Source organism: Salvelinus fontinalis, chromosome 29 (assembly GCF_029448725.1).
Source record: "Salvelinus fontinalis isolate EN_2023a chromosome 29, ASM2944872v1, whole genome shotgun sequence".
Lineage (NCBI taxonomy): Eukaryota > Metazoa > Chordata > Actinopteri > Salmoniformes > Salmonidae > Salvelinus > Salvelinus fontinalis.
The window spans coordinates 19682763-19708378 of record NC_074693.1 but is presented as its reverse complement, the minus strand read 5'-3'; the positions used below and the strand labels follow the sequence as shown (position 1 = coordinate 19708378).

Sequence of the window (25616 nt, the reverse complement as noted above, 5' to 3'; positions counted from 1 at the left end):
TGTTGTAAATCCGTTTATGTTTAGTTGGAAACTCAAATATTTTTTGCAAGTGAGACAAAATAATTGCGAAATAATTCATTAATTATATTTCCAGGTGGTGGTGCAGTGTGTGAGTTACCATTGCAGTGGAGAATAATTCATAGTTAGAGTGTAGAGAGATACCCCTCAACCCCACACGGGATGTTTAATATTGCCATATGCCAAGTGAGAATATAAATTATATTTTCCTTTTACTGACAAGTAAAAAGGCGTAGGCTACATGACTAGATGGAATCCGAATATTCTCCGCAAAGACGATAGCTACAGCCCCTCCTCTCGCCCGCTTGTGCACAACGGACGCCAAGGTAACACAATGTACACAGATACAGGAACGAGAACAATTCATACTTTTATAAACCAAGCTGAGGATCGAAGACCCGCGAATTAAAGGTAGATTTCTGTTTTAGAATAATACGTAATTTTTAAGTTCAGTTATTTATTAAAGATTATCTATTGATTTATTATTATTATGGAATTTCCAACGGTGTCATCCCATAAACCTAGGAGAGTTCATCAAGGGTTGAGAATATAATCCATTATAACAATTGAAGAGAATACAAATGATCAACATTTACTTTACAGAGGTAGCTATTAAATTGAATAGTAATTGGTGTTTGGGCTCACTGTTATTCCCTAAAGATGCCCCCAGAAGGAGGGAAGTCAGATATGGAGAGGATTGGAGTCTTCAAGGAAATGCGATACATCTCCATTGGAGACAAATACACCCCTTTTATTCAGCGTATGTACACCATGTCTAGATAATGACAGTGGACAAGGGAATTCAATTAGATGATATATATTGCACACTATTGAAGTATATACAGACAAGTAAGGCAAGATGAGATAGTTGGATGTAATATTTATGGTAAAACAATGTAACGTTAAATTCTATTTCACCTACCATTTAAGGTCCCTGCAATGAGTCTGCTCAGAAGGGTAAACAAATACTGACTGGTGGGGCCACCAAGAAGAAGTCAGGGTTACAAGTGGGCTACTTTGACACTCACTTCAAGCGGGTCTTTGAAAAAGAAGCCCTCACAGACCCTGTGAGGCTCGCCCGGCAATACAGGAGTCAGCAGTCCAAGAAGAACGTAGGCAGCGCCTTCCTCCCCAGCAATGGAGAGAAGAAACCGTAAGCCATGAGATCATTTTTTATTTTTCCCAGACGTGTGCTTAATGGCAGAGCACACATCTACTTGAGGTTTAGGCTTAACACGACTTTAAAAGGCTGCATTAGAACAGATGGTGAATAGACATGATCCCCTTGTTTTGGTGATGATCTTGATTACGTTAAGAGACTTAAACATTAAAACAAATAAAGAATTGATCTCCCTGACCAAAACAGACAATGTCATTTATATGAAATAGTTGAGGTTGACATGGTTACAGGCTTAATTTGAATTAGCGCATGAGAAAGACCTCCAGAGCTCCGTTTCCACTCCGTCATGCAGTTTGTTCCCCAGCTGCATCATGCATTCTGTATTCCTCTAGAGAGCTGAGACCATGGAAATTACTGGGGGCCCAATTAAATTAGACCTGAACAAACTATACTGCATTTCTTAGACAGTCTGCTTGCTCCAGTGGCATGCAGCGATTGATGCCAGAACTTGGCTTACTCCCATTATTCAAGGTCAGGGGTTGGCAGCTATTACGGAACTCTGAGTGGTCCCATCCAGGCCATGAGTCCTATGAAGGTCCCCAGGAAGCTGTGCAAACCATCAGGCAAGAACATCCTCACCAACCCACCCAAGAGGGGAAGTGGATACAGGTTCAGTATGTCTGTAGATGATGGGATGTGTCCCAAATGGCACCCTATTTCCTATATAGTGCACTTTGTAGAGATTAAGGGACCATTTGGGATGCAACCATGGTGTTGTTTCCCTATACTTAACAGTACAGTATTCTGTTTTCATGCATGGATAGTGATGGAGCCTTTTGTCCCATAGCTATCCAAATGTCACCCTGTCCAAAGTTGTCCCTTACTCCTCGGACCCCTATGACAGAGCAAATGAGATGTTGAAGGTGAGAGGCCAGGAAAATAGTAGTGTTGAAACCACAGATATCTAAATGTAATTATATGGTTGAAACAGTGTCCAAGATAATCATTTATATCCAGAGGTGCATGCGTTCTCTAACTATACAAGGGAGTGTATGTTTTTCAGAAAGAGACAGTAAGCCATAAAGCTATGCTGAAAGGTGGTGCTTTCCACTTGAACCTCCACCCAAAGGAATGTTTCGACAACAACCCATACAAACTGGACAAGCCTCTGCCACCTCTGAAGAGATTGGAGGAGAAGAAGAGATTTGTGGTTCCCTTCAAACCCAGCTCACCAAACAAAACAGTGAAAGTGCAGAGAGGACACAGACATCAGACCTTATGATTTATTATTACAAGTGTGTGTGTTATGAGGAGATTTTATGAGGAGGTTTTCTCTATTTTAGATTGGCGGCATGAAAGCAGGTACGTTTGATATTTACCCCACTCACTCTGCTGACCTCTACATCACCCGGAGATCCAAATCTGTGACCGTGAATAAGGAAGGAAAGGTATTTCACCCATCTCCCGGACCAAAGAGCACCCCGGTGAAGAGCATCATCAGTGTTAATGTGAACAGGTGAGACTCCATCTCGGCCATCCACATCCTCTCAGACAGAATAATATTTAGAGGAAATTGTGTTTGACTGTTCGGGTCTTTGGTTTTTCAGGGCAGTGCACTCTGCAAACTACACCATGAATATACCATCTGTGATGGCATACTGATGTGAAAACTTGCTATCTGAGGTTGTACTGAATTTATGTTGTTCAAATATCAATATATTTTTATGATCTTTCACATTGATATTTGAAGTTTTTGAAAAATCCAGAATAGCACTAAGAAATGTTGCTGTTCTGTTGAGTGAGTAAGCTGGAAGCCACACCATGATGCCTGACCTGCACTAAATGATTGATGAGTCTCCATGGAAACTCCTAACAAGTAGACAACCGGCTCCTGTTGGATTTTATTGATGTATTAAAGGCATACTTTGAAATTCTGATGAGCTTTTTGTTGACTGATTTAACTGATTTCACAGTGTAGTTTAATGCTGACTAGTTCAATGCAGACTATCTTGAACGTGGTAATAAGAGGACATGACACAAACAAGAAAATACGTTTGTCTTCTTTTTTTATTACCAATGGTAACATATTCAGAAAACCTTCAAATCACAAGGCACAGTTGGTATTCACAAGGCACAGTTGGTATTCAAAAGGCACAGTTGGTATTCACAAGGCACAGTTGGTATTCACAAGGCATAACAAACATATTCCTTTTTCAAAAAGATAAATGGTTGCGTTTTTGAAGGTGATAAGCAAATTCACAATTGCATCATAATGTCCACAGATATTGATATGTTCAGTTCAGGGTGTTAAGTTGATGAACGCCACTGTAGTATGGCCTATCCTCTGTGCAGCTTGTGAAACCATATATCATGTATTTTGTCCTGAAATATTCTGTATGAGAAGGGGAGTGGTAAGTTACAGTTCTTGCTCCATTTGACAGGTCTGTGCATGTCCCGGTCCACTGGTCTCAAGCCGTGGGGTAAACGGTGATGACATCGTGTCCCTCTGGAGGTATCGTCCGGGCGCGGGCATGGGTCTCGCAGTACAGCTGCCCCTCCACAAAGAAGTAGCCCCTCTGCTTCAGGTTGACTTTGCAGTCGGAGCACACAAAACATCCAGGGTGGCGGAACTTTTCTCTGGCCTTCACCACTGTGCCTCTGCAGGGGACAAGAGAGAGTTGACTGTCTTACTGTGGGAGCAGGGGACAAGAGAGAGTTGACTGTCTTACTTTGGGAGCAGGGGACAAGAGAGAGTTGACTGTCTTACTGTGGGAGCAGGGGACAAGAGAGCATTTACTGTCTTACTGTGGGAGCAGGGGACAAGAGAGAGTTGACTGTCTTACTGTGGGACCAGGGGACAAGAGAGAGTTGACTCTTACTGTGGGAGCAGGGGACAAGAGAGAGTTGACTGTCTTACTATGGGAGCAGGGGACAAGAGAATTGACTGTCTTACTGTGGGAGCAGGGGACAAGAGAGTTGACTGTCTTACTGTGGGAGCAGGGACAAGAGAGAGTTGACTGTCTTACTGTGGGACCAGGGGACAAGAGAATTGACTGTCTTACTGTGGGAGCAGGGGACAAGAGAGTTGACTGTCTTACTGTGGGAGCAGGGGACAAGAGAGTTGACTGTCTTACTGTGGGAGCAGGGACAAGAGAGAGTTGACTGTCTTACTGTGGGACCAGGGGACAAAGAGAGTTGACTGTCTTACTGTGGGAGCAGGGACAAGAGAGAGTTGACTGTCTTACTGTGGGACCAGGGGACAAGAGAGTTGACTGTCTTACTGTGGGAGCAGGGGACAAGAGAATTGACTGTCTTACTGTGGCACCAGGGGACAAGAGAGAGTTGACTGTCTTACTGTGGGAGCAGGGGACAAGAGAGAGTTGACTGTCTTACTGTGGGAGCAGGGGACAAGAGATAGAAGACTGTCTTACTTTAGGAGCAGAAGAAGCAGGGGACAAGAGAGAGTTGACTGTCTTACTGTGGGACCAGGGGACAAGAGAGAGTTGACTCTTACTGTGGGAGCAGGGGACAAGAGAGAGTTGACTGTCTTACTATGGGAGCAGGGGACAAGAGAATTGACTGTCTTACTGTGGGAGCAGGGGACAAGAGAGTTGACTGTCTTACTGTGGGAGCAGGGACAAGAGAGAGTTGACTGTCTTACTGTGGGACCAGGGGACAAGAGAATTGACTGTCTTACTGTGGGAGCAGGGGACAAGAGAGTTGACTGTCTTACTGTGGGAGCAGGGGACAAGAGAGTTGACTGTCTTACTGTGGGAGCAGGGACAAGAGAGAGTTGACTGTCTTACTGTGGGACCAGGGGACAAGAGAGAGTTGACTGTCTTACTGTGGGAGCAGGGACAAGAGAGAGTTGACTGTCTTACTGTGGGACCAGGGGACAAGAGAGTTGACTGTCTTACTGTGGGAGCAGGGGACAAGAGAATTGACTGTCTTACTGTGGCACCAGGGGACAAGAGAGAGTTGACTGTCTTACTGTGGGAGCAGGGGACAAGAGAGAGTTGACTGTCTTACTGTGGGAGCAGGGGACAAGAGATAGAAGACTGTCTTACTTTAGGAGCAGAAGAAGCAGGGGACAAGAGAGAGTTGACTGTCTTACTTTGGGAGCAGGGGATAAAAGATAGAAGACTGTCTTACTTTAGGAGCAGAAGAGCAGGGAAAAAGAGAGTTGACTGTCTTACTTTGGGAGCAGGGGATAAGAGATAGAAGACTGTCTTACTTTAGGAGCAGAAGAGCAGGGAACAAGAGAGTGTTGACTGTCTTACTGTAGGAGCAGGGGACAAGAGAGTGTTGACTGTCTTACTGTGGGACCAGGGGACAAGAGAATTGACTGTCTTACTGTGGGAACAGGGGACAAGAGAATTGACTGTCTTAATGTGGGACCAGGGGACAAGAGAATTGACTGTCTTACTGTGGGAACAGGGGACAAAATAATTGACTGTCTTAATGTGGGAGCAGGGGACAAGATGATTGACTGTCTTACTGTGGGAGCAGGGACAAGAGATAGTTGACTGTCTTACTGTGGGACCAGGGGACAAGAGAATTGACTGTCTTACTGTGGGAACAGGGGACAAGAGAATTGACTGTCTTAATGTGGGAGCAGGGGACAAGATGATTGACTGTCTTACTGTGGGAGCAGGGACAAGAGAGAGTTGACTGTCTTACTGTGGGACCAGGGGACAAGAGAATTGACTGTCTTACTGTGGGACCAGGGGACAAGAGAATTGACTGTCTTACTGTGGGAACAGGGGACAAAATAATTGACTGTCTTAATGTGGGAGCAGGGGACAAGATGATTGACTGTCTTACTGTGGGAGCAGGGACAAGAGATAGTTGACTGTCTTACTGTGGGACCAGGGGACAAGAGAATTGACTGTCTTACTGTGGGAACAGGGGACAAGAGAGAATTGACTGTCTTAATGTGGGAGCAGGGGACAAGATGATTGACTGTCTTACTGTGGGAGCAGGGACAAGAGAGAGTTGACTGTCTTACTGTGGGAGCAGGGGACAAGATAATTGACTGTCTTACTGTGGGACCAGGGGACAAGAGAATTGACTGTCTTACTGTGGGACCAGGGACAAGAGAGAGTTGACTGTCTTACTGTGGGACCAGGGGACAAGAGAATTGACTGTCTTACTGTGGGACCAGTGACAAGAGAAATTTGACTGTCTTACTGTAGGACCAGGGGACAAGAGATAGAAGACTGTCTTACTTCAGGAGCAGAAGAGCAGGGGACAAGAGAGAGTTGACTGTCTTACTGTGGGACCAGGGGACAAGAGAATTGACTGTCTTACTGTGGGACCAGGAACAAGAGAGAGTTGACTGTCTTACTGTGGGACCAGGGGACAAGAGAGAGTTGACTGTCTTACTGTAGGACCAGGGGACAAGAGAGAGTTGACTGTCTTACTGTAGGACCAGGGGACAAGAGATAGAAGACTGTCTTACTTCAGGAGCAGAAGAGCAGGGGACAAGAGAGAGTTGACTGTCTTACTGTGGGACCAGGGGACAAGAGAGAGTTGACTGTCTTACTGTGGGACCAGGGGACAAGAGAGTTGACTGTCTTACTTTGCCTAATCTTGTCTACCAGACACTTCCTCCCAATGCTCTGAATTATTGTTATTATGCGCTGTGTGCAATTAGCCTAGGCAGGAGGTTATACTTTGCCATCCAGATATATTTATGGATCCAAAACCACCATAGCTCTAACCATACCCCACTTAGACCTTGGTCTTATGCAACAGCAGATGTGCCCCACCACATCAAAAGTATCAGAGGCAGGTATATTCCCTAACTCGATCCTTTCATGTACTTCTTACTTTCATCCCCCAAAACCAAAAGATGAGAGAGGACAGATCTTGTGTTTCCTCACCGCAAAAACATTCCTGCCATGGTTTCTCATTACCTCCTTGTTCACATGTGTATAATGTAGCGGAGGTCCTTTGTGGTTTATTATTACATTATTTTTGGTTTAGTCATTATCCGGAATATGAAGAGGGTAGGATAAGACAGGTCATTGGGCGAGGGTAGGATCAGATGGGTCATTGGGCGAGGGCAGGATCAGACGGGTCATTGGGCGAGGGTAGGATCAGACAGGTCATTGGGCGAGGGTAGGATCAGACAGGTCATTGGGCGAGGGTAGGATCAGACAGGTCATTGGGCGAGGGTAGGATCAGACGGGTTATTGGGCGAGGGTAGGATCAGACGGGTCATTGGGCGAGGGTAGGATCAGACAGGTCATTGGGCGAGGGCAGGATCAGACGGTTCATTGGGAGAGGGCAGGTTCATTGGGAGAGGGCAGGATCAGACGGTTCATTGGGAGAGGGCAGGATCAGACGGGTCATTGGGAGAGGGCAGGATCAGATGAGTCATTGGGAGAGGGCAGCACCATGGCACTCCAGTGCCTTATTTCCTGTCAGCCTGGGTAGTGGGTACTCACACTATGCCGTTTCCACACTTGTCACAGAGGGGTAGTTTCTGTAGCGATCCCGCAGGTGTAGGAGGCTTTGTCACTGGAGCTCTTACACTTCTAGTAATCAACGGCTTTGCTCCTATTAATGCACAAAACATTGGTTTACTGCTGTGTTAAGGTGTCAATCCCTGCTACGTGTAATCCGTTTCTACCCAACCCTGCTCATTCTACCTTTTATCAATAAATAATTACTTAAACATGTGTACTTTGTTATTAAGTGCCGTCAGAGTAGAGAAGTAGTCTGTATGCTTGGATTTAGCTCACCATCAGTCTCCACGTGTTCCTGCAGAGCCTTAAAGGAGCCTGACTGACGTGGTTCATGTGGCCTATCCTGGTCATCCTGGAGCATCCGGTACACATGAGACTCCTTGATGGAGGACAGTGTCTTACCACTAGGATGCAAGAGGGAGAGGAGATAGGATTTTATCATATGGTACCTTTTTCTGGAATTCCTCTGGCCTTCACTATAATATACAGTAGCAGTCAAAAGTTTGGACACACCTACTCAAGGGTTTTTCTTTATTTTTACTGTTTTCTACATTGTAGAATAATAGTAAAGACATCAAAACTATGAAATAACACATATGGAATCATGTAGTAACCCAAAAAGTGTTAAACAATTCAAAATATATTTTATCATTTAGATTCTTAAAAGTAGCCACCCTTTGCCTTGATGACAGCTTTGCACACCTTTGCATGCTTCAACCAGCTTCAACCTGGAATGCTTTTCCAACAGTCTTCAAGGAGTTCCCACATATGCTGAGCACTTGTTGGCTGCTTTCCTTCAATCTGCGATCCAATTCATCCCAAACCATCTCAATTGGGTTGTGTCACGCCCTGATATGTTTCACATGTCCTTGTGATTGTCTCAACCCCCCCAGGTGTCGCTTATTTTCCCCAGTGTATTTATCCCTGTGTTTCCTGTCTCTCTGTGCCAGTTTGTCTTGTCTCTTTCAAGTCAACCAGCGTGTTTTTCCCCTGTGCCTGCTTTTGCTATTCTTTCTTTTACTAGTCCTCCCAGTTTTGACCCTTGCCTGTTTTCTGGACTCTGTACCCACCTGCCTGACCAGTCTGCCTGCCCTGACCTCGAGCCTGCCTGCCGCTCTGTACCTCCTGGACTCTGATCTGGTTTTGACCTTTTGCCTGTCCACGACTATTCTCTTGCCTACTCCTTTTGGAACTAATAAATATCAAACGCTTCAAACCAACATCCTCCCGTGTCTGCATCTGGGTCTGCATCTGGGTCTGCATCTGGGTCTGGCCCAGAGTCCTTATAGGTTGATGTTGGGTGATTGCGGAGGCCAGGTGATCTGATGCAGCACTCCATCACTCTCCTTCTTGGTCAAATAGCCCATACACAGACGGAAGGTGTGTTGGGTCATTGTCCTGTTGAAAAACAAATGATGATCCCACTAAGCGCAAACCAGATGGGATGGTATATCGCTGTAGAATGCTGTGGTAGCCATGCTGGTTGTGTGCCTTGAATTCTAAATAAATGACAGACAGTGTCACCAGAAAAGCACCAGCACACCTCCTCCTCCATGCTTCACGGTGGGAACCACACATGCAGAGGTCATCTGTTCGTCACACAAAGACAACGATTGGAACCAAAAATCTCACATTTGGACTCATCAGACCAATGTCCGTTGCTCGTGTTTCTATGACAAAGCAAGTCTCTTCTTCTTATTGGTGTCCTTTAGTAGTGGTTTCTTTGCAGCAATTCGACCATGAAGGCCTGATTCACGCAGTCTCCTCTGAACAGTTGATGTTGAGATGTGTCTGTTACTTGAACTCTGTGAAGCATTTATTTGGGCTGCAATTTCTGAGGCTGGCAACTCTAATGAACTTATCCTCTGCAGCAGAGGTAACTCTGGGTCTTCCTTTCCTGTGGCGATCCTCATGAGAGCCAGTTTAATCATAGCGCTTGATGGTTTTTGCAACTGCACTTGAAGAAACTTTCAAAGTTCTTGAAAGTTTCCAAATTGACTGACCTTCATGTCTTAAAGTGATGATGGACTGTCGTTTTTCTCTGTTTATTTGAGCTGTTCTTGCCATAATATGTACTTGGTCTTTTACTAAATAGGGCTATCTTCTGTATACCACCCCTACCTTGTCACTACACAACTGATTGGCTCAAACTCATTAAGGATAGGGGGCAGCATTTTCACGTTTGGATGAAAAGCGTGCCCAGAGTAAACTGCCTGCTACTATGCCCCAGTTGCTAATATATGCATATTTGTAGTAGATTTGGTTAGAAAACACTCTGAAGTTTCTAAAACTGTTTGAATAATGTCTGTGAGTATAGCAGAACTCATATGGCAGGCGAAAACCTGAGAAAAATCCAACCAGGAAGTGGGAAATCTGAAGTTTGTAGTTTTTTAACTCTTGGTCTATCGAATACACAGTGTCTATGGGGTCATGTTGCACTTTCTAAGGCTTCCACTAGATGTCAACAGTCTTTAGAACCTTGTCTGATGCGTCTACTGTGAAGTGGGGCCTAATGAGGGGAATGAGTCAGAGGTCTGGCAGAATGCCTTGAGGTGGTGACGCTCATTCACGTGAGAGCGAGCTCTGTTCCATGGCTTTTCTATAGACAAAGGAATTCTCCGGTTGGAACATTATTGAAGATTTTTGTTGAAAACATCCTAAAGATTGATTCTACACTTTGTTTGACATGTTTCTACGGTCTGTAATATGACTTTTCGTCTGAAATTTTGCCTGGACCTGCCCGTGCGTTGTGAGTTTAGATTGTGTACTGAACGCGCGAACAACAAGGAGGAATTTGGACATAAATGATGGAGATTATGGAACAAATCAAACATTTATTTTGGAACTGGGATTCCTGTGAGTGCATTCTGATGAAGATCATCAAAGGTAAGTGAATATTTATAATGTTATTTCTGACTTATGTTGACTCCAACATGGCGGATTGGCTTGATTTGTCGTTTGAGCGACGTACTCAGAATATTGCATGGTGTGCTTTTTCCGTAAAGTTTTTTTTAAATCTGACACAGCCGTTGCATTAAGGAGAAGTGTATCTAAAATTCCATGCATAACAGTTGTATCTTTTATCAATGTTTATTATGAGTATTTCTGTAAAATGAGGTGGCTCTCTGCAAAATCACTGGATGTTTTGGAACTACTGAACATAAAGCGCCAATGTAAACTAAGATTTTTGGATATAAATATGAACTTTACCGAACAAAACATACATGTATTGTGTAACATGAAGTCCTATGAGTGTCATCTGATGAAGATCATCAAAGTTTAGTGATGAATTTGATCAATATTTCAGCTTTTTGTGACTCCTCTCTTTGGTTGGAAAATTGCTGTATGCTTTCTGTGACTAGTTGCTGACCTAACATAATGATATGTTCTGCTTTCTCCGAAAAGCTTTTTTGAAATTGGACACTGTGGTTGGATTAACGAGAATTTTATCTTTAAAATGGTGTCTAATACTTGTATGTTTGAGACATTTGAATTATGAGATTTCTGTTGATTGAATTTGGCGCCCTGCAATTTCATTGGCTGTTGGCGAGGTGTTCCTCGGAATAGCGCACACACACACACACACACACACACACACACACACACACACACACACACACACACACACACACACACACACACACACACACACACACACACACACACACACACCTATGATTACCTTAGAGGGACCTGTTCCTCTAGTGAGGTGATCTGAGCTAGCTGTTGAGCGGCCGAGACGTTGGCCTCAGAGTACAGGTTAATGGGGGAGTTATACTGAGCACTGGGGGCCAGGGGTTGGTCTGTGCCGGAGTTAGCAGACAGGGGAGGGTCAGGGGGGGAGAGGGTGACCACCGTCTGATGGCCATTTCCCATCAGGCCTTGCGGAGGAGGGCACTCGCTGAGGGCGGTGGTCAGTGATTGCAAAGCCAGAGGTAGGGCAGGGAAGAAGAGACAGCACAACACATGAAAGAGACAGGAAAGATGGAAGATGAGTTATTGCAGCTATATAGAAATATTACAATCAGTAAGTATGAGATCATTTACTCTGTGACTGAATAAAACTGACTACGGTATTACTGCATCAGTAGGGAGATGTTGAAACTAGTATTACTGTATTACTGCGTCAGTAGGGAGATGTTGAAACTAGTATTACTGTATTACTGCATCAGTAGGGAGATGTTGAAACTAGTATTACTGTATTACTGCATCAGTAGGGAGATGTTGAAACTAGTATTACTGTATTACTGCATCAGTAGGGAGATGTTGAAACTAGTATTACTGTATTACTGCATCAGTAGGGAGATGTTGAAACTAGTATTACTGCATCAGTAGGGAGATGTTGAAACTAGTATTACTGTATTACTGCATCAGTAGGGAGATGTTGAAACTAGTGACCTTTGGCCTGCAGGTAAGAAGAGCTTAGGCCTGACGTTAAACTTGTGTTCAAAGTAGCCCAGGTCCTGTGAAAAACAGAAGAGGAGTTAGAGAGGCACTCTGAGGTTATAGAGTGAGAGAGGAAAGAGGAGCAGCCAGGGAGGAGAAGAGAGCAAGAGGCAGGGTTAGTGACACCAGGTGGAGGAGGGGAGAGGTGGGGTCCACGGGGCATCAGGAAGGGGGTCCGGATCAGCCTGGCACTTACTCACCCCTCATGCTTATCGTGAACAAGGCCTGGGAGCTGTCCGTGCAGGGCGTCCTGGATGTTGCCTGGGGAGTAGAGGCCTATGGGGGTGTTGTAGGAGGAACTCACCACCTGGCGTCCGTTGGCTATGGTGGCCGCAGCCATGAAGGGCTGGGCGCGTCGGTTGTGACCTGTACCGATAGGTTTCAACTCCTACATGTGGAGCCAGACAGAGACACACACTGCATGCAGCTATACAAGCTATACTGTACACAAAGCTATACAAGCTACACGGTACACACACTGCATGCAGCTATACAAGCTATACTGTACACAATGCTATACAAGCTACACGGTACACACACTGCATGCAGCTATACAAGCTATACTGTACACAAAGCTATACAAGCTACACGGTACACACACTGCATGCAGCTATACAAGCTATACTGTACACAAAGCTATACAAGCTACACGGTACACACACTGCATGCAGCTATACAAGCTATACTGTACACAAAGCTATACAAGCTACACGATACACACACTGCATGCAGTGGTCAAAGCTCTACAAGCTACACTGTATGTGTCTGAAGATCCACTATAACCCTAGAATTGCCTGAAGGGGACAATTTAATTCAATTGAATTGAATAGCAGCTATACTGTAACTCTACACAACCACACAAACACCAGGAGAGGGATTGATTTGAATCGGAATGTAGTCCTTAACCTAAAACCGTTTATGCCTTCGGCTACTTACTTGCTGTTCTGCCTCTAAATTGAGCTTGAATGGGTTTGCTTTCCCATCCTCTGTGACTTGGGGAGACCACAGTTTGGTCTCAGGCCTGCAAGACAGACAGAGAAAGAGTCCACGGTCAATCAAACCCTGATATACAGCAGCCTTCCTTCCTTCCTGACATTAAATAATAAATCCAGATCAAACTGTAGCCAGACAGGCCAGCTGCTTAGCATTTTGACCCAACCATGCCCTTGCTGCACTCGTAATTTACATCAGCGCCTCGAGCATCTCTGACCCCACACGAGCATCTCTGACCCCACGCAAGACTCTCAAACAGTTTCATGAGGTTATGAATCAAAGAGATGGAATGCAGCCCTGGCATTTTGACTGAGCACCGTGCGCCCGGCAACCACTCATAAAGGCCTAACAAGTTCACTATGGCTCAGCCACAGACAGACAGTCAATGTTTCCCCTTGACTTACTATTTTTGTACCTTTGTTAGACTTTGCATCATTGGGAAGGGCTCGCAAGCAATCATTTCACGGTAAAGTCCACACCCGTTGCATTCAGCGTATGTGACAAATAAAACGTGATTTGATTTCCTTTTTATTTCTGTTAGTGTGTTGTGTGTACGTACTGACATGTATGTGTAACTGATAGCTGCACACACACACTACATGTTAATGTTTTTAAATGTATGTAAATTGTAAAGTCTGTAATGTATTTTTGTTCTATGTAGGACCTCAGTAAGACTAACTGTCTCCATCGGCGACTGCTAATACGGATCCTGATAAAAAATCTTGAAGGAAGAAAATGTCATAACTGCTGGAGTATTCAACATTGTGTGGTGTGTATTTATATGTCATGACTGCTAGAGTATTCAACATTGTGTGGTGTGTATTTAAATGTCATGACTGCTAGAGTATTCAACATTGTGTGGTGTGTATTTAAATGTCATAACTGCTAGAGTATTCAACATTGTGTGGTGTGTATTTATATGTCATGACTGCTAGAGTATTCAACATTGTGTGGTGTGTATTTATATGTCATGACTGCTAGAGTATTCAACATTGTGTGGTGTGTATTTATATGTCATGACTGCTAGAGTATTCAACATTGTGTGGTGTGTATTTATATGTCATGACTGCTAGAGTATTCAACATTGTGTGGTGTGTATTTATATGTCATGACTGCTAGAGTATTCAACATTGTGTGGTGTGTATTTAAATGTCATAACTGCTAGAGTATTCAACATTGTGTGGTGTGTATTTAAATGTCATAACTGCTAGAGTATTCAACATTGTGTGGTGTGTATTTAAATGTCATAACTGCTAGAGTATTCAACATTGTGTGGTGTGTATTTAAGCAATAAGGCCCGAGGTGGTGTGGTATATGGCTGTTCTTGCGCACGATGCAACGGGGAGTGCTAGGACACAGCCCTTAGCCGTGGTATATTGGTCATATTCCACAAACCCCCGAGGTGCCTTATTGCTATTATAAACTGGTTACCAACGTAATTAGAGCAGTAAAAATAAATGTTTTGTCATACCCGTGGTATACCAAAGCTTTCAGCCCATCAGCATGCAGGGCTCGAACCACCCAGTTCATAACTATCTATCTTTCATGCGTACACTACTGTAAACAAAAGTTGACCATAGATGGCTGGTGTCCTTGTACTTGTGTTATCATCTTATTACCAGTGTGCATCCCAAATATACCCTATTCCCTATATAGTACACTACTTTTGACCAGGGCCCTATTTTGACCAGGGCACAACGTAGTGCATTTATAAGGAAATATGGTGCCATTTGGGACACAGCCCAGTCATTCTGCTTGCTCACCTACCTCTCAATCTTGAGGCCGAGCTGGGAGGCAGGGTCTTTGATCTTGTTCTGGGCCTCGCTGTGAGTCATGCACTCTGTACTCACACCCTCTATGGCCAGGATGATGTCACCGGGGCACAGGTTGGCCAGCGAGGCTTTGCTGCCAGGCGTCACCTAGAAACCAAGCCCCACTTTAGTTTGAACAGTTCTAATGGGGCACAAATGTGTGGGAGAAGTGACGGGGAAGCACAGTGGTTGGTAGACAGTGCAGTACACTGGCTGTTTCAACGTAATGGCTACACCCAGAGTGTGAATAGGAGTCCATTCTGTGTTTTACATGCCCTATAAATAAAGCTGTGTGGATGACGTGTCCATCACTGTGTGGTGCCAGACTACAGTACATGGGATAGGGGATTACACTATTGACAACCTGCTGATCTAACTGCTTAGGCATCCATTCTGTCTCCAAGCCTAGAACCTCCTCCTTCTCCCCCCCTTTCTCTCTCCACTCTCCCCCCCCTCCCCACTCTCTCTCTCCACTCTTACCCCCCCCCCCCCCCCTCTCCCCCCCCCCCCCCCCCCCCCCTCTCTCCCACCCCTCTTCTCTACTCCCTCTCTCTATCTGCCTCTAATGGGGCCTGACATCCTCCCCTTGCCCCTCTCCTACCTGGTCAGTGTCATTCCAGAGGTAGTCACCTCACCTCTCTGCTTCCAGGTTCTTATCTCAACCCTTCACCATGCCTGGGCCTCACCACCTGCCCACGCTTCCCTCTCCCCCCCCCCCCCCCCCCCCCTTTCTCTCACTACTTTAAGTTCCCTGTTGTTCTGTTGAAAAGGCAGATTAATGCAGACTTGGGTTAATCTATCTGGCTATTTATGGCTGGATGATTCATTTGGGCTCTGTTACGTTACGCTGCCTGTATCATATATCTTCTACGAGGGAAACAACTTGATAACAGCTGCCTCCTTTACGTTCCTGTTTCATATTACTCCTCATTTGAACGTGGTGTACAAGTCCTAACTCTAACCTGTATGAACCAAATACAGTACATGAACTTCTTTGGTATGCTATACTGTATGGTATCAGTAGCCATGTCCTCAGTATCAGGTCACATACGGCAGACTGTAGTCTGTTTGTGGTTTCATACTACTCTGTTGTCTAACAGACATCTGGAATTACTAAGTGAGAACCTCTCACACAGAGGAACCACCATGACACCTCTCATACAGAGGAACCACCATGACACCTCTCATACAGAGGAACCACCATGACACCTCTCACACAGACGAACCACCATGACACCTCTCACACAGACGAACCACCATGATACCTCTCATACAGAGGAACCACCATGACACCTCTCACACAGAGGAACCACCATGACACCTCTCATACAGAGGAACCACCATGACACCTCTCACACAGAGGAACCACCATGACACCTCTCACACAAAGGAACCACCATGACACCTCTCATACAGAGGAACCACCATGACACCTCTCATACAGAGGAACCACCATGACACCTCTCATACAGAGGAACCACCATGACACCTCTCATACAGAGGAACCACCATGACACCTCTCATACAGAGGAACCACCATGACACCTCTCACGCAGAGGAACCACCATGACACCTCTCACACAAAGGAACCACCATGACACCTCTGCATGACAGGACAGGAAGTAAGAGCCATTTGAGAGGGAGGGGCTTAAAATACGTCAGCCACACACACAGTCTCAGTTCCACACTAATACACATCCTCATGAAATCACATAACCACTCATACTATTCAAACCTATACGCATACAAAACACAATTAGATAGCAGCCATAACCACACATTATTACAAGATTAAAGCAGACTGGCATACAGTACAAGCAGAAGCAGACTGTTTGCAGTTTAGTGACATACTGGAACACCTGTTTCCTGTTTAGACGTAGGCATCATCAGTAATGGCTTTGACAACGTTGTGAATAACATGCCATATAGACCCAGAGGCACCTCTCAGAGAAGAGCACTGCACAAGTAAGGACATGCTACCCACATGAAGATATCACTACCAGCCAATTCCCGGCACCTTATGACCAATACTTTTCACACAGATGGGACTCATATTATAACACTAATCCCTATGGACTCTGGTCAGAACTAGTACACTATAAAAGGAATAGGGTGCCATTTGGGACGTATACCAACAGTATATAACCATGGTCTTCCGTTGCTTATCAGTTATTTTTGTATGAGCAATACACCAAGATTGTTGGGTAGTTGGTTTTAATAGAATAACAGCTGGGATTTGAGCAGTAATGTTGCAGAATGTTGTTGGACAGACGTCACAAACCTAATCAGCAGAGGAAACAATTAGGCATCACTGAAATAACCATGGTTATGATAAGACACATTTGGCCTAAATTGTAGATCACTATTGTATTCCCAGACCCTGACTATGGCATGGATATGCTTTCTGCTTGGTTTTGGTCTTAATCAGAATTTAGGTTCTGGTCTTAATCAGAATTTAGGTTCTGATTTTAATCAGAATTTAGGTTCTGGTCTTAATCAGAATTTAGGTTCTGATTTTAATCAGAATTTAGGTTCTGGTCTTAATCAGAAATTAGGTTCTGGTTTTAATCAGAATTTAGGTTCTGGCTTTAATCAGAATGTAGGTTCTGGTTTTACTCTGAATGTAGGTTCTGGTCTTAATCATAATTTAGGTTCTGGCTTTAATCAGAATGTAGGTTCTGGTCTTAATCAGAGCGATGTGGAGCAAAATCAGGCTGGTTAGCAGGAACCTGGGTCATTATGGGTCATATCTGTCTTTAACTCTGGACTGCTCTCTTCTAGCCCATAGTTAAAGTTAACGTTATCCAGCTAATGATCATTCAAAACCTCCAAGAAGTAGCATTGGATCACAGTTAAATAATCAGGACATGAACTTGAAGGGAGGAATGAAAAATAACCAGCTTTTCATTGGTCCCAATTACTTTGGGTTACAGTGCTGGGTTACATTATATACCATTAGCACCATTCCTGACAAGATTTCAAACAATAGCCAGAACATGAAAGTGCAGCTCAAGGATCATCTACAGTCAGCCGGAATGCTGGAGGAAGTATTCACCAAGTCTTGCTGTGTGACTCTTAAGTAAACCTGTAACCTCCCCATCCTAGCTCTAGTCAGCCACTACACATTTGTGTCCTAAATGGTACCCTATCCCCTACATAGTGCATTCATTTTGGTCTAAAATAGTGCACTATAAGGGAATAGGGTGTCATTTGGGTCAAGAGCCAAGGCTCTTCCAGTCCTACACTACTAACAGTCTGCTAAGAGTCTCAGTCCTACACTACTAACAGTCTGCTAAGAGTCTCAGTCCTACACTACTAACAGTCTGCTAAGAGTCTCAGTCCTACACTACTAACAGTCTGCTAAGAGTCTCAGTCCTACACTACTAACAGTCTGCTAAGAGTCTCAGTCCTACACTACTAACAGTCTGCTAAGAGTCTCAGTCCTACACTACTAACAGTCTGCTAAGAGTCTCAGTCCTACACTACTAACAGTCTGCTAAGAGTCTCAGTCCTACACTACTAACAGTCTGCTAAGAGTCTCAGTCCTACACTACTAACAGTCTGCTAAGTGTGTCAGTCCTACACTACTAACAGTCTGCTAAGTCTCAGTCCTATGCCCTCTGCTCCTTCAGCAGCTCGTTACGGACCCGGGTCGAGGGGGGTTCCTGCGGGACGAGGGGGGTTCCTGGGGGTCGAGGGGCGTTCCAGGGGGCTGAGGGGTAAGAAGATATGTACTCCTGGCTGTGACAGGTGTGACTCGAGATCTCCATGGTGCCTCACTAGACATCCAGGCCATTTGGCCATGTTGGCGAGGGTAGCCGTCATTCATAGAGACAAGCATATACAGTACGTAGCCCCGAGTCATGTTGCAAATTTTCCTATTTTGAAAGTCTTATCGTTTGCTTGAACAAGCAACAGCTCACCTTATACATTCTAGTGTACCGCACTCCACAACATAAACCTAATAGTTTGTTCATTGCAGGATTTCATTGACCAGCTGGTTTTGGTCATGTTTAAATATGACAGAGTTATTTAAAGAATGCACTAGCTAGGGAGAGTTAGAATGTGCTACATGCCACAGGGCTTACACACTACCAAGGCCATAGTGTTGATCTCCTGCTGTCCTATGGTCTGAATATTGATCACTTGGAAACTATTGATGTGTTTGTCTCTGACCATCTCATTATTGTTTTTAAAATGCATTCCCCTAAAAATGTCTGCCACCCCTAGCCTACTGAGTGGTGCAGCGGTCTAAGCCACTGCATCGCTACAGACCCGGGTTCGATCCCAGGCTGTATCACAGCCGTCCGCGACCGGGAGACCCATGAGGCGGCGCACAATTGGCCCAGCGTCGTCCGGGTTAGGGGAGAGGTTGGCCGGCCGGGATGTCCTTGTCCCATCGCGCTCTAGTGACTCCTTGTGGTGGGCCGGGCACCTGTAAGCTGACTTCGGTCGCCAGCTAGACGGTGTTTCCTCCGACACATTGGTGCGGCTGGTTTCCGGGTTAAGCGAGCAGTGGGTCAAGAAGCAGTGTGGCTTGGCAGGGTCGTGTTTTGGAGGACGCACGGCTCTCGACCTTTGCCTCTCCCGAGTCCGTAGGGGAGTTGCAGCGATGGGACAAGACTGTAACTACCAATTGGATATCAAGAAAAATGATAATTTATTTTTATAAAAGTCTGCCCCAATCTCTCTCGCATCACTGCTTTTATATCCTCTCCTAGTGATCCTGGTCTTTGTCGTCATACCGCTGATTTGCTGAACAGTTTCAATGACATACAGTGGATTCGGAAAGTATTCAGACTCTTGACTTTTTCCACATTTTGTTACGTTTCAGCCTTATAATAAAATTGATTAAATCGTTTTTTCCCTCATCAATTTACACACCCTAATGACAAAGAAAAACAGGTTTTAGATATCTTTGCAAATTTATAACAAATAAAAACTGAAATGTCACATTTACGTAAGTATTCTTTTTTTTTTTTTTTTTTTTTTCTCCCCTTTTCTCCCCAATTTTCGTGGTATCCAATCGCTAGTAATTACTATCTTGTCTCATCGCTACAACTCCCGTACGGGCTCGGGAGAGACGAAGGTCGAAAGTCATGCGTCCTCCGAAGCACAACCCAACCAAGCCGCACTGCTTCTTTAACACAGCGCGCCTCCAACCCGGAAGCCAGCCGCACCAATGTGTCGGAGGAAACACCGTGCACCTGGCCCCCTTGGTTAGCACGCACTGCGCCCAGCCCGCCACAGGAGTCGCTGGAGCGCGATGAGACAAGGAAATCCCTACCGGCCAAACCCTCCCTTACCCGGACGACGCTAGCCCAATTGTGCGGCGCCCCACGGACCTCCCGGTCGCGGCCGGCTGCGAAAGAGCCTGGGGGCGAACCCAGAGACTCTGGTGGCGCAGTTAGTACTGCGATGCAGTGCTCTAGACCACTGCGCCACCCGGGAGGCCTCATTTACGTAAGTATTCTGACCCTTTATTAGGTACTTTGTTGAAGCACCATTGGCAGTGATCACAACCTCGAATCTTCTTGGGTATGATGCTACAAGCTTGGCACACCTGTATTTGGGGAGTTTCTCCCATTCTTGTCAGCAGATCCTCTCAAGCTCTGTCAGGTTGGATGGGGAGCGTTGCTGCACAGCTATTTTCATGTCTCTCCAGAGATGTTAGATTGGGTTCAAGTTCGGGCTCTGGCTGGGCCACTCAAGGACATTCAGAGACTTGTCCCGCAGCCACTTCTGGTTTGTCTTGGCTGTGTGATTAGGGTCATTGTCCTGTTGTGGAAGGTGAAACTTCGCTCCAGTCTGAGGTCCTGAGCACTCTGAAGCAAGTTTTCATAAAGGATCTCTCTATACTTTGCTCCGTTCACCTTTGCCTCGATCCTGACTAGTCTCCCAGTCCCTGCCACTGAAAAACATCCCCACAGCATGATGCTGCCACCACCATGCTTCACCGTAGGGATGGTGCCAGGTTTCCTCCAGACGTGACGCTTGGAATTCAGGGAATTCATAGAGTTGAATCTTGGTTTAATCAGACCCGACAATCTTGTTTCTCATGGTTAGAAAGTCTTTAGGTGCCTTTTTCTGTCTGGCTACTCTACCATAAAGGCCTGATTGATGGAGTTCCACAGAGATGGTTGTCCTTCTGGAAGTTTTTCCATCTCCACAGAGGAACTCTGGAGCTCTGTCAGAGTGACCATCGGGCTCTTGCTCTTGCTCACGAGCAGCCAGCTAAGAAGAGTCTTGGTGGATCCAAACTTCTTCCATTGAAGAATGATGGAAGCCACTGTGTTCTTGGGGACCTTCAATGCTGCAAAAATGTTTTGGTACCCTTCCCCAGATCTGTGCCTCAACACAATCCTGTCTCGGAGCTCTACGGACAATTCCTTCGACCCCATGGCTTGGTTTTTGCTTTGACATGCACTGTCAACTGTGGGACCTTATATAGACAGCTGTGTGCCTTTCCAAATCATGTCCAATCAATTGAATTTACAACAAGTGGACTCCATTATAGTTGTAGAAACATCTCAAGGATGATCAGTGCAAGTCTCATAGCAAAGGATCTGAATACGTATGTAAATAAGTTATTTCTGTTTTTTATTTTTAATGCACTTGCAAAAATGTAGAAACCTGTTTTTGCTTTGCCATTATGGGGTATTGTGTGTAGATTGCTGAGGATTTTTCTTTATTTAATCCATTTTAGAATAAGGCTGTAACGTAACAAAATGTGGAAAACGTCAAGGGGTCTGAATACTTTCCGAAGGCACTGTATGTCAGGCTACTTTAGACTCAGTGGCACCAGTTAAAAACAATAATAAACTGTCTGCCAGTCTCACTTTGGTTAAATGACCACAGTCATGCCTTAAAAAGTGAACTTAGAAAGGCTGCATGTAAATTGAAGGCATGCAAATTTCAAGTATTTTATGACGTACAGTAATGAAGGATCTGATGAGAAATTACAATGTTGCTGTTAAAGATGCAAACTATTTCTCTACCCTGATCTCTGAGAAGTACCCTGATCTCTGAGAAGTACCGTGATCTCTGAGAAGTACCCTGATCTCTGAGAAGTGCCATAACTCGAACATTCTGCTTAAGACAATTGAGTGTGTTGTTGGTGGCCCCCTTAACAATGAAATGCTTGCATCCCCTGGTCTCGGCGAACAGTTTTTACGAAGTTTTTCTACAGAAAATATAGAACATTTTAGATCCCAGATTGACAGTAGCCAACCCCATACCAGCATTTCTGGTCAAGAGGCAACTACTCTGAGACTGTCTACTGCTTCCTTTTACTCCTTTGACCAAATATCCTTTGAGTCCCTCCTTGGTACTGTTCCTCACATGAAGACCTCCCCCTGACCCTTGGACATGGTCCCTACTGCACTACTAAAATAAGTTATCCATACTGTTGGCCCCAACATTCTGTGTATTGTAAATAGCTCCCTGACCTCTGGCTCCTTCCCAGCCTATTTTAAAACTGTTCTGGTCCAACTTCTCCTTAAAAAGCCCAATCTAGACCCCTCCTCATCTCTAAACTTTTTTATCCAAATGTTAGAAAAAGTTGTTTTTAAGCATTTGGTGGCTTATTTAAGTATGAGTACGAACAACAAATCACTTCACAGCACAGAAACATCTTTACTGAAAGTCAGTAATAACTTTCTGTTGGCTGACGGTGCCGGTGAATGCTCTAACCTAGTTCTCTATCCTAGTTTTTTGGATCTCAGTGTCATGTTTGATACTATTGATCATAACCTTCTTGTCGACAGACTGGAGAGGTGGGTGGGAATCTACGGCAGAGCCCTCAACTGGTTCAGGTCATATCTATGTGGCAGACATTTCTCAGTGACCATGGGTGGTTTAGTATCGTCCCCAGCACTTATTTACTATGGTGTCCCTCAAGGGTCAATTCTGGGCCCCATCCTTTTTTCCCTGAACATGAGTCCCCTGGGTGACATCATCCGCAATCATAAAATTCAGTTTCACTGCTATGCAGATGACATGCCACTTTATTTACCAATCAGACCCAGTGATCAAGCTAGCATAGCAAACCTTCCACCAGTATCTTGCTGACATCAAATGTTGGATGTCTGACAACTTCCTCCAGCTCAATGATATGAAATCAGAGGTTGTTTTATTTGACCCACACCTTGCTAGAACCGGATTGTAAATGACCTTGGTCATTTGTCCACCAGTGTAAAGCCTTCGGTCAGAAACCTTGTGTCTTCTTTGACACAGACCTAAATCTTGAGCAGCATGTAAAGGTTGTCCAGTCCTGCTTATATTAGTATCTATATATAAAGCAAAAGTCAAGTTTTTTATTTGTCACTGATATTTAGAAAGTTCTACATGCTTTTAATTCCTCAAGCCTAGATTACTGTAACTCTTTGTAAGCCTGTCTCAGTCAGAAATCACTCCATTGTCTACAGTTAGTTCCGAATGCTGCCGCTCTGCATTTAACAGGCACCAGAAAATGTAACCATATCACACCTACGAGTCAATTTTAGAATCTATTTTAAAATTGTATTAATCACATTTAAGGTTGGTCAGTGGTCACTCACCCTGGTGATGGTCAGGGGCTGGTTGAAGTCCTTCCCTCCATTGAGCCTGAAGCCCCAGGGGGCTGGCCCATCCAGGACCACATTCTGGGGCATTATCTTCCCAACTGTCACCCTGTTTCTGGTAGAGCAGCAGTCAAAGCAGCAGTAGGCTAATCTACAGTATGCCTCTCCTCTCTCTCTCTCTCCCCTCTCTCTCCTCTCTCTCTCTCTCTCTCTCTCTCTCTCTCTCTCTCTCTCTCTCTCTCTCTCTCTCTCTCTCTCTCTCTCTCTCTCTCTCTCTCTCTCACACACACACACACAGACACACTGCTCTTCCAGAGCTGATTGGCAGCCTCTCTCTGGCCAGGAGCCTTTATAACAAGCCGCTGGGCATGTTAGGAGGATGCCCCGCCCTCAGAGTGAAGTCATCCGGCTGTCTGAGGACCTCTGAGGCAGAGTGCTAGAACTTACCCTGTCAGTTACTCTCTCTCTCTTTTTATCTCACTCTATTCCCCCCTTTCTCCTTGCTCCTTGTTGGTTGGGCTCGACAACTCCTGTGTGATGACCCACCCTCATCAGTCAGCAGGCCAAACCAGTGCCCAAATAGAGACGTAGGCAAATATTACATAGATGACACAGGCATCCAGACCCGGGTGGCTGACGGATCAGATCACAATGTGTCTTTTAATGATCTATGCTTGTCTAAAAATGTGAACACAATCAGAATGTGGACAAGATTAGGACATAGGTTGCATGATAGAACCAGGTATCAACAGGGCTCATGAGTGCCTGCCTGGGCCTTGCTTTAAGCAGATGTTCTTCTGTGCAGATGTAGAAGGCTGACTTTCACTCTGTCCAACAGTCCATTTACAGTTTGAGTGCAGTCTGTGCTTGTCTCATTAGAGAGCCTAAGCAATCCGTCAGAAATCCCCTATTTTACTTGGCCTGCATGCTTTGACAACTTGCCCCCATATTTGGTGGGGACTTAAAGCTTGGTTGAGCCCCTGAGACTAAGCAGGCCTTCATTGCACAAGGAAAAGGCTATATGAACACTCCTGACCTGCAAACTGATATTACATTTCAGAATCTGTTAAAATTAGGTCAGGGTTAGGGTCAGGGTTAGGGTCAGGGTTAGGGTTAGGGTCAGGGTCAGGGTTAGGGTCAGGGTTAAGGTCAAGGTTAAGGTTAGGGTCAGTTTTTTACAGTCTCGTTTTATATCCCTGGAGGAAACCCGCAGAGCCCTTTCCTTGCCCAGCTCAAAAGGCCTGTTGGCCAACCAGAAAAGTATGTTTCTCACTGTTATATTCTCTCTCTATTCTTTAGTCTTACTCTCATCACTCTTCCCAGGGATGACCACACCTCTGATGCATTCACACAACTGTCAGTAGCTTTCTGAGATAAAGTGCTTTCTTTGAAAGTCATTATGTTATCTTGGAAAGGAGAGCCAGTCTGAAAGCACAACCTCTAATAGAGCACAGCACCGCTGACTAGAGACCAGCTGGGAGGATTTGTCTGGGGATTTATAAATCATCCGATAAATAAGGGAGCACAATTAAAAAGGCTTTAGGAGGTCTCCCCTGGCGTTGTTTTAGAACAGTACCAGGGGAATACTTCTGATTCCTTCATTCTGAAAGAAAACACAGCAGCCTGTCTGCCCCTAAGTCCAGGATCGTAATTATAGAAACCTTGGACTGCCCTGGCCTGAATGCTGGCTGAACCAGGGGCTTTATTTGTGTAGTTGCCATGGAGGCGCCAGAGAAAACTTGAGGACACGGTGTGGTCAGAGCCTTCTATTTGTCTGTTTATATAGTAGGCAGGCTGGGAGGATCAGGCCAGCGGCTGTTTATATAGTAGGCAGTCTGTGAGGATCAGGCCAGCGGCTGTTTATATAGTAGGCAGTCTGTGAGGATCAGGCCAGCGGCTGTTTATATAGTAGGCAGTCTGTGAGGATCAGGCCAGCGGCTGTTTATATAGTAGGCAGTCTGTGAGGATCAGGCCAGCGGCTGTTTATATAGTAGGCAGTCTGTGAGGATCAGGCCAGCGGCTGTTTATATAGTAGGCAGTCTGTGAGGATCAGGCCAGCGGCTGTTTATATAGTAGGCAAGCTGTGAGGATCGGGCCAGCAGCTGTTTATATAGTAGACAGGCTGTGAGGATCGGGCCAGCAGCTGTTTATATAGTAGACAGGCTGTGAGGATCGGGCCAGTAGCTGTTTATAT

General features: G+C 45.1%; 2 protein-coding genes across 4 annotated transcripts; one reads left to right on the top strand and one right to left on the bottom strand.

The window, feature by feature from the left end:
- The first annotated feature begins 99 nt into the window (after window positions 1–99).
- cfap96 (cilia and flagella associated protein 96) lies at window positions 100–7820 on the top strand. Of its 2 annotated transcripts, none has more exons than XM_055888531.1 (8): window positions 100–429; window positions 679–778; window positions 949–1171; window positions 1670–1807; window positions 1986–2061; window positions 2202–2381; window positions 2482–2654; window positions 3580–7820. In XM_055888531.1, exons 2-8 carry the CDS (start codon window positions 679–681, stop codon window positions 3620–3622), a joined length of 933 nt encoding a protein of 310 aa, XP_055744506.1. In that variant the 5' UTR covers window positions 100–429; the 3' UTR covers window positions 3623–7820. The 2 variants fall into 2 exon arrangements, with proteins under 2 accessions (XP_055744506.1, XP_055744505.1); XM_055888530.1 differs by lacking the exon at window positions 3580–7820 and adding an exon at window positions 2746–3075.
- On the bottom strand, window positions 3607–23743 carry pdlim3b (PDZ and LIM domain 3b). 2 transcript variants are annotated; one of them, XM_055888528.1, is made up of 8 exons: window positions 23420–23738; window positions 14818–14969; window positions 12994–13078; window positions 12010–12074; window positions 11294–11512; window positions 7888–8015; window positions 7591–7702; window positions 3607–3796 (listed from the first exon to the last, which is right to left on the bottom strand). In XM_055888528.1, the coding sequence occupies exons 1-8, from the start codon at window positions 23510–23512 to the stop codon at window positions 3607–3609; spliced, it is 1044 nt and encodes a 347-aa protein (XP_055744503.1). In that variant the 5' UTR covers window positions 23513–23738. The 2 variants fall into 2 exon arrangements, with proteins under 2 accessions (XP_055744503.1, XP_055744504.1); XM_055888529.1 differs by lacking the exons at window positions 11294–11512; window positions 12010–12074 and adding an exon at window positions 12258–12445 and having other exon boundaries at window positions 23420–23743.
- Window positions 23744–25616: the final 1873 nt, after the last annotated feature.

Bases quoted from the DNA above. Each gene is read 5' to 3' on its own strand.
- cfap96 (XM_055888530.1), top strand. From the start codon at position 679: ATGCCCCCAGAAGGAGGGAAGTCAGATATGGAGAGGATTGGAGTCTTC. The intron at 1,172-1,669 runs GTAAGCCATGAG...CCATTATTCAAG, and splicing joins AGCAATGGAGAGAAGAAACC to GTCAGGGGTTGGCAGCTATT. The intron at 2,382-2,481 runs GTGAAAGTGCAG...TCTCTATTTTAG, and splicing joins CCAGCTCACCAAACAAAACA to ATTGGCGGCATGAAAGCAGG.
- pdlim3b (XM_055888528.1), bottom strand. From the start codon at position 23,512: ATGCCCCAGAATGTGGTCCTGGATGGGCCAGCCCCCTGGGGCTTCAGG. The intron at 13,079-14,817 runs GTAGGTGAGCAA...TCTGTCTTGCAG, and splicing joins CTCGGCCTCAAGATTGAGAG to GCCTGAGACCAAACTGTGGT. The intron at 8,016-11,293 runs GTAATCATAGGT...CTTGCATCCTAG, and splicing joins GAGGAACAGGTCCCTCTAAG to TGGTAAGACACTGTCCTCCA.